The sequence below is a fragment of the Bidens hawaiensis genome, unplaced genomic scaffold (genome assembly GCF_021521415.1).
Source record: "Bidens hawaiensis isolate Kalapana, Puna unplaced genomic scaffold, B.hawaiensis_p1.1 tig00019655_1, whole genome shotgun sequence".
NCBI classification, from domain to species: domain Eukaryota; kingdom Viridiplantae; phylum Streptophyta; class Magnoliopsida; order Asterales; family Asteraceae; genus Bidens; species Bidens hawaiensis.
The window spans coordinates 78381-87570 of record NW_027492979.1 but is presented as its reverse complement, the minus strand read 5'-3'; the positions used below and the strand labels follow the sequence as shown (position 1 = coordinate 87570).

General features: G+C 35.7%; 1 protein-coding gene across 1 annotated transcript; it reads right to left on the bottom strand.

Moving 5' to 3' along the window:
• Positions 1–572: 572 nt before the first annotated feature.
• Positions 573–5472, bottom strand: LOC143558774 (protein DETOXIFICATION 18-like). The gene is made up of 7 exons (XM_077047541.1): positions 5224–5472; positions 1938–2482; positions 1781–1867; positions 1635–1691; positions 1323–1561; positions 803–978; positions 573–704 (listed from the first exon to the last, which is right to left on the bottom strand). The coding sequence occupies exons 1-7, from the start codon at positions 5470–5472 to the stop codon at positions 573–575; spliced, it is 1485 nt and encodes a 494-aa protein (XP_076903656.1).
• Between the last annotated feature and the right edge of the window lie 3718 nt (positions 5473–9190).

The window sequence follows — 9190 nt, the reverse complement described above, 5'->3', positions numbered from 1 at the left end:
AATCAATATAGGATTTGTAACCAGTCAAGTACTTATATCGAGCATCTACTTAATGAGTTGTAATTCTACTTGAATAATAATTATGTTTAAGCATCTGAATGGAATTAATCATATGCATGTGATTTGTAGTCGTTTAGGTGTGATTGATTTTGTGTTAATTCATCAGAAGGTTTATAGTATATTGGCCACCCGATTGTGTCTAGTACACCAAGCTAGTTATGAGAAACTCATCTTTGAATAGTCCTATGCTTTCAATTTCTCAAATTTGTAAAAAAAAAAAACAAACTCTAATATTTTAATTATTTAATATTACTATTAATACTAATGTAATAATAAGAATTACAAAATAGTTGACTGAATAAAACAAGGAAAATTAAGAGGTGACCTATTACTTGGTTCATATTTGTTGAGCTAACTTAGGTAAATGAATAAGACCAAACAAAAGCAAATATACACCATGCAAAAATCATGGCTTAATTAAAGGGGCAGATGTCATTCATATAGAACAAAACATGAGTTCAAACACAGTCTTACTTTGTGTTTTTGGTTCCACAAGACATGAAAAAAATCGCTCAAACATGAATCATGATGTCTAAATCATTGCTAGCATCGAGTTCCACCGGCGCCCACCTTTTGAGATACACTAGTAGTAGCAAAGCTCCTGTTTGACCCGAGAGGCCAGTTATCAAGCCAATCCACAATCCCTACAAATCATAGTCTTGTTAGTCGTTACACAATGTCAAACACACAAATATGATAAAGCATACCGCGTTCTCTTGTACATTGTGCTTTAAAACAAAACACATGTATGATCAAGCAAACCATGTTCTCTTGAACATTGTGCATTAAGAAATTTCACCTTGGCATATAGTTTGAGTAGAAAAACAAGGACAATCGCAACCGGCATGCCAATCAGATAAAACATTGATAAGTTGATGTACACAGCCAAATGTTGCCAACCACATCCCCTTGCCACCCCTGCAAAATCATGTGTAGAAGAATATATATAATTAAAAAAACGGCGTTGACATTTTTAATTTATTGATCACCGAGGGTGTAACATGTGTTATTCGTCGCAACAAATTTCATTCAGAAGCATCAGATTGGATCACTTTGACGTAGCATATTTCCATCCGAAGCCATTTTATTAATTAGAGAAAAGAAAGTCAAGGGTTTTTTTGCCAAAGTCAATGGTCCAAATGGCGATTTTGATAATTCTTCCTTACTGTAACAGGTCAACCAGTCTGACCCGACTTAAAATGACCCGTTTCCAACCTAAAACCTCCCATAAAACACTTATACTATTTAAGATTTATGCAAACCTGATACGACTCCTTGGATAGAATCAATCATGAGGGAGATCAACAAGAGGGGCGTTAAGGAGGCGAATTCGTTTATGATTACCGGACTGTCACTAAAAAGACCAGCCCATATATCGTGACCAAAGCCCAAAGCTAAAAGAATTGCAAGTGCAATGATGACAGCAAGCTTTAGAGACACATTCATGGCATGTTTAGCTCTTTCGGCATTCCCAGCTCCCAGCTCGTTTGACACGCGTGTGCTGTCCAGTTAATAATGTTGTTAAAATAAGTGTTTTTATATATTTGGAATGGAGTAAGATCGTTGCATCTAACCTTGCAGCGGCACTTAGCCCGTACATAAAGTTGTAGGTGATAGCTTCCGTGTTTACACTAATATAAAGAAAGTGTTCTTAAATCTTAGATGTGTTTTTGAAAGTAAACTGATCATGTTCAGTAATTAACTTTCTAGTCATTCTTACCACATTGCAATCAAGGAAGTTGTTATTTCAGAATTTGGCAAAAGCCCAGCCAGCAGCACAAGTAACTCAAAAGCCCAATACTCTAAGCTTCAAAAGACAAAAACAAAATGTCAACTTTGATTAAAAACATCAAAGAATGCAAGAACTATTTACTGACCAAACCATAGCAGCAGACGGAAGCCCGAGTTTCAAACCAGCAACAACATGTTTAAACGATTCCATCGAAAAACCTCGCCATGTTTCCTTAAATCTTTGCGATAAAAGCACATATCCAATCAGCATAAGTGCTGAGATACAGAATGAAACCGAAACAGCCAACGGTGATCCAATGAAACCCAAAGAAGTGTGATACACGAGTGCATAATTAAATACAATATGGACGATGAAAGGGACTAACGAACACCATACCAAAGGGTATACAACCGATTGTGTTTGAAGAAACCTTAATATGTTTTGTATAATCCCATATGCAAATAGCCCAGGAATAAGATACCTGATGTAGAGAGCAGCTATGTTGGAGATTTGAGGATCTTGTTGAAGTAAAATGAGGATAGGTTCGGTGAAAAACCAGACAACCGAGGTGAGGATTGCGAAGAAGATGGAAATCCAACAAGATGCTTGTAGATATATTCCTAACATTCTATAAACTTTCGCTCCAAATCCTTGGCCACATAATGTCTCTAGTGCACCACTTAGCCCAGTCTGATGAAAAACATTGTAATTAACTTCATATATATGATTCAATCTAGACTAGAGATGGGAAGAGAACTAAAATTTTCAGGAAAACCCAAAACCGAAACATTATGGACAGGCACGAAACATGAGAATACGTATGAGATTAGTTTTAAAATATTTTTTCAGGTTTGAGACGAGTATGTTATTAGGTGATGACCGTTTGATTACCCAAACCTGTTTATCCACATCTAACCCGAACATAATAATAGGAAAAATTCTAAAAGAGGTATTTTGACCCAATAGTATGCAAATATAAGTATTGACTGTTAGCATTGATGAAATAGGCATATCCGAAACCAGCCAATTAGACAAGCCTAAATAAGTACACCCGGTTAAGAAGACTGAAATTTGGCCAATACATGTTTTTTTTAAATGTACAATGAAGTGCTCAAAATAAATTATATCATACCGCGTCGTCAGCTGAATCCTAGTTAGCTGACATATGTCATGCTATTATGGTGCATTTTGTGAAGTGATCACCTATTTTACTCCATTTCATTCCACCTCATTCAAGTAAATTGTTTAACCACCTTTAACTCTCTTTATTCAATGTAAAACTGATTTCTAAAATTATTATGTGTGTGTAGAGGATTTTAAAGCCTCCTAATATTTTAACTCACCTTGAATTTAATGTTCCTTAACCTATGAAGGGAGTGGTATGCCATTGGTTAAATCTTTTCAACTCAGCTTTAACGTTCTAGGCGTTAAGATATACCCATGGGCCTTATCTTAATAAGAAAACAATATGTAGTAAGTCGAACCTATTAAAAACTTCAAATTATATAGTTCAAAATTTAATATTTCGAGTCGGTTTTTAAGGTAAGTATAACATGAGGTTTTAGATAGTGGGATTTTAACCATTCACAATGACGATTACTACAATTAACCATATCATATCATCACTATAATGGGTAAAGTTCAAATACGAAGGGAGAAAAAAATGATAAGTGTGAGAAAGATTTATGATTACACAAAAAACCTCTTAAAAATAAATTCAAAAATAATAATAAAAAATCATAACTCAAATATAAATAAAAGACGAAAAAAACTAAAATGTTTCCGCCATCATTCGCGTTAAAAAAATTAAAAAAAATACAAAAAATTGACGAAAAGACACAATTATAACTAAAAAAAGACACAATATATCGCAAAATATAATAGAATGACGAATAAAATATAACACAATGTTGAGAAATATAACACAATATAAAGAAAAAAGACACGATGTCAAGGAAAAAAGACACAGTCAATGACGAATATAAACACAAAACACAATGATAAACAAAAAGACACAATGACTTTTTTCACTTACCATTGTGTTTTTTTATGAGAAAGAGAAAGACGGTAGAAACATTTTTGTGTTTTTACTTTTTTGTTTTTTTATTAAATTTTGAATTATGATTTATTTATTTATTTTTTTAACTTATTTGAGGGGTTATTTTGTGTGACCACAAATCTTTTTAATCATTATCATTTTTGTAACCTTTTGTAGAATAAGTTGATTCAATTCCTAAAATAAAAACAAAAACAAAAAAAAAGTAAAAAATCAAAACAATCTACGAATTGTCTATTTCAGCCTCGTGGGTAAAAACTCATTGATGTGGACAAATTTGAGCCACGTGACGCCTGCAATGACAATTGACGTACACATTTATGGCTAAGGCTGAGGGGTGCGGAGCGCTAGTCAGGACGCGAGAGGGAGTTCGCTCGCGCCCCGGGGCGCGAGAGCCACACCACCGGGGCGCTAGAGGGGCGCGAGAGGGGCGCGAGAGCGGAAAACGAGGCTGGCGCCAGGAGGCTCGCGGGACAGGTTGAGCGTGAGGGGTGTCTTGGGATGCAAAATAGAGCCGTTGGGGTTTAAGCTGGGTGTCTTGGGAATGTTTCAGCATATATATATATATATATATATATATATATATATATATATATATATATATTCGTGCAGAAAAGCTTCAATTCAACCACCGAGTGTAGGTGACGCCGATGGTGGTGGAGGTTACGGTGGTGGTGAGGAGGAGGAGAGAGAGTGAAGGTGCCATGGTTTTGACCGGATTCCGGTGGAGGTTACGGTGGTGGTGAGGAGGAGGAGAGAGAGTGAAGGTGCCATGGTTTTGACCGGATTCCGGTGGAGGTTACGGTGGTGGTGAGGAGGAGGAGAGAGAGTGAAGGTGCCATGGTTTTGACCGGATTCCGGGTTGAGAAATTCCGGTTTTGACCGGATTCCGATTGAGTTTTTGAAGACCGGATTCGTTGAGGTTTTGACCGGATTCCGATTGAGTTTTTGAGAAATTCCGGATTCGTTGGGTAATACATTTATAAAAAAAAAAAAAAAACCGCTCGCGCCCCCTCTCGCGCCCCTCCACACCATGCCCCGGGGCGCTATCACCACTACCAATACCCATCTTATCAAGTTTCTCTCTCTGCCACACGTCACAATATTATTGGATGGCGCCCCCACTCACGCCCCCTCTCGCGCCCCCCACACCCCTCAGCCTAATAATAATAAGTTGATTCAATTCCTAAAATAAAAACAAAAACAAAAAAAAAGTAAAAAATCAAAACAATCTACGAATTGTCTATTTCAGCCTCGTGGGTAAAAACTCATTGATGTGGACAAATTTGAGCCACGTGACGCCTGCAATGACAATTGACGTACACATTTATGGCTAATAATAATATTATCTAACTTCAATGAATCAACAACTAACCATGAAAGAGAACCCAGTGACATTGGCCCAAGAGTTAGCCAGGTTCGAGGCGGCGAGCTCGACGTCTCCGAGGTGGCCAACGAACATAACGGACACTAACGGTATTGCATAATAAGAACCATTGGTGATTATCATAGGAAGGGCAAACACCACCTGATTCTTAGCTTCTTCCCAATCCAGTATCTTATTCCACCACCTACTACTGCCATTGTCTGCCTTGAGTATCAATGGACTTGTGTTTTCCGACATCTTATATAGTTATATGTAACGGATAACTTTATAGCATATATAATGAGAAGGTTGTCAGTCATGTGGACACATAACTTGATTAATAATGTGGATGAAATAAAATTAGCTGTGTCTCAATGGTAGAGCACTCACTTTACTAGTGAGAGGTATGAGTTTTAAATCTCACTACCACCAATTTATATGAGGGATGACCATGGTTTGCCATGGTTCGAGTCCTGATCTCACCCGGTTTTACTGGCTCCTCATTGTCGTGCCATTTGGCGGGCGTGGGGTCGGGTTTATCCGGTGAATCCCTCAATAGGTGGACCGCTAGGGGCTTCGTCCGTCCGGACTAGTGGCCGGTTCGGGCTATCTTTAGCCAATGGGGGCCGCGTATGAAATACCAGACGTTACTTAGTTGATCGTTCAAAAAAAATAATGTGAATGAAATATACTATTATAATAAATAAAGATAAGATTGTGCACATGACATATATTTGACCATGACACTTGGCAAATTTTTTTTTTCAATCATAAAAACCAATTTTATGTACTTAAAAAAAAGCGAAATTGTTAATAATTTTGTATTTTGTTTCCATATAATTCGTAACTCGCTCCCTATTTCCATCTTTATTGGTCTTCCTCTATAATCACATGTCTCCATGGATATAAGTATCTAACCAGGTTTCACTATGGTAGTGTTTGGTATGCATGAATGAGAGGCGAAATGGAATGAACCATTATAATGGAATGAAAAAGGTGTGTTTGGTTGGTTGATGGAATGGAATCACCAATTACCATGTCTATTCCATTCCCTCCAAAACACCCAAAATTCATTCCATCCACCCCATTGTTTTTTTTTCATTCCTACCCTCTTTTATATATATCACCTCCACCCCCCTCCCACCACCACTACCCATTGTCCTCTCACCACCACAACCGTGATGCCTCCGCCACCCGCCACCACCCACCACCGCCGCCCGCCACCACCGTCCTCAGGCGCCTGCCGCCACCACCACTATTACCCGCCTCTGCCGCCATCACCGCCACCCCGCCACCACCGCCACCCACCACCTACCATCGCCGCCCACCACCTCCACCAACCATCGCTCCCAGGCATCACCACCATCACCTGCCGCTTACCACCGCCACCGCCACCGCCACTTACCACCACCAACAATTGCTCTCGCCGCCAACTCCATTACCGCTCGCCGCCCACCACTCCCATCCCATCGCACTCATTACCATTGTATTTTATTTTGACTTTTCTAGCTTATCAAAAAATAAAAACTAATAATTCATGTTATTCTCACATGGTAACCAAAACATGTCAATGGAATGGTAATGATCCATTCCATTACCTCATCCATTCCATTCCATCGCTCATTCCATTCCATCGCTCCAAACAGACCCTAAATGTACCAAAAATTCAGTTTTCATACCAATCAGTGTAAAAAAAATAATAAAATATTTTCATGCCTCCTTGATTACATCGTCTGTTAGCGAATTATCAGAATTGGGGGACTTGATCGGCGCTGAATATCATCAGACTCGACCCTAATCGTCTTGTCTGCTTCTTCAAATTATTATAATACCTAGGTATTTTGTATTATAATAATTGCTTTTGTATGTTTATAGATTTCACTAATACATTGAGGTATGGATTATTAGGTTAATCTACGTAGCTTTAGTATAGTTCACATGCCTTGAGTTGTTTTTTGAGTTTTATCTTATTGTAGAAGGTTTATACTTCGTACGTTTTGGAACTGTGTTCTTTTGAAACTTGGAGAAATTTTAACTTAAAACCATAGATGAAGATTTGAGGAAATTTAATTATCATCATCAAGTAATATGATATATTATTTTCTTATGTTATTTTACAACTTTATGATCAGTTAGACTATCTTATATTTGTTTTCTCTGCTCTTTGTTTAGTCTTTTACAACTCCATGGTCCATTGCATAGTGCATACAATCATATGTTACATGGGGTAAACCTATTTGCACATAGATTGTTTACACTTACAAAGTTGTTTCATGTTTGTAAACCTGTTGATTTTGAGATCTAACTTAGTTGGTTTGTATTTGCTTGAGAATTAACACAAGTTATACACTTTTCTAATGAAGTTACACTGAATATCCAAATTAAAAAACGAGTATTGTAGTAACTGATTATACTGAAAACCAAACTCGACTTAAACTTACTGAATTCGGTTCGGTTTTTGTTTATGAACGAATCAATTTGGTTCGTAACCTGTGAATTCGGTTATTTGGTTCAGCTTAAACTTACGAACGAATCGGTTTGATATTGAGATCTTTTAGTTTTAGTGTTTGTTTAACTTTTTATATGCTTCTCATCTCATTTTAGAAATTTTAGATGATATTTAATTGTATTTTATATGGTTTAATAAAATATAAAGACAAAATCATTTTAATAGTTAGCTAAAAAAGATACAAATAGTATAGTTAGATGTTTATATGGCTTTTGGGTATGTATTTGTGGTGAAATCTTTTAAAAGTTGCTCTCTTTTTTAATGCCCATTCTGTTTCCATATCTTTATTCATTGGTTTTAAAAATGTAATACTATGAAATTATAATGTATGAAAAATGCATTTTTTAAATAATTAATCATTATTTAATGTAAGTTGTTTTGTAATGACAATTAAACAAGGCTGTAACCGTGTATAAATGGTGACACTGTTATAATATAATTGGATTAAAAAAACTTATAGATCGTCAAATCATGAGTTATTACTAAAAACTGGACTCTGAGTCGTGCTTCTAAAAAATGTTAGAGGTCTATGCAATGAAACAAGAGTACATGTAAATATATTTTTAAGTCGAGTTATTGAAGCTAAAGTAATATCTAAACCAATATCGGAGATCACATTTTTATTTCAAGAACAAGTTTTATAGTTTTATACTATCATATAAAATAATTTCAAAGGAAGCAGCTTCTGCTTGGTATTTGTTTTGAAATGACGGTTAATAAAGGCCAAGGCCAATCACTTTTGAGTGTTGGTTTATTTCTTTGACAACCGATTTTCTGTCATGTTCAATTGTGTGTTGCATTGTCCAAAGTAAAAACAAGAGACGTGCTAAAAGTACTAATTTTTTATGATGGTAAACTTTCAAATAAGACTACAAATGTTGTACATAAGGAAATATTTTTATGATAGCTTCATCATGTAATTTTTTTATCATCTGTAATTTATTCTATTCATTCATTAAAAGCAAACTATTACTTATCCAACCCGTGTATCACACTGGGTACTAAACTAGTTTTAATATATAATTAATTAACTCGTGAATCTGATTAATTAATAACCAATCTACCTATTCTAATACAGTAAAATATTTGGGGGCATGTGTTATTTGGAGATTCATTTATAGCCAAAAATTCCTGCTCAACTATTTCCTATTTTTAATGAAAACATATTTATATCAGTGTAATCAAAACATATCAATTCACCATTTTATAAAATAACTGATTATCTAAATTATAAATTAAAAGTATGCGGGTATTTATGTCAGTATAATAAAAGTATTTATATCTTTAATGAAATCATATTTACATTTTTTGTTAAATCAATTTATAAACACTTTTCAGTATAGGAAATGAATGTGTTAAAAATTAATGAACGATATTTATTGGTTCGGGAAGATAAAAACAAGAAGAAATTATGAATGAATAACAATTTTATTCTTACGTATTCATTCTACCTCCATGGATCCATAT

Bases quoted from the DNA above. Each gene is read 5' to 3' on its own strand.
- LOC143558774 (XM_077047541.1), bottom strand. From the start codon at position 5,472: ATGTCGGAAAACACAAGTCCATTGATACTCAAGGCAGACAATGGCAGT. The intron at 2,483-5,223 runs GTTAGTTGTTGA...GTTTTTCATCAG, and splicing joins TCACTGGGTTCTCTTTCATG to ACTGGGCTAAGTGGTGCACT. The intron at 705-802 runs GTTTTGTTTTAA...TATGATTTGTAG, and splicing joins GTTTGCTTGATCATACATGT to GGATTGTGGATTGGCTTGAT.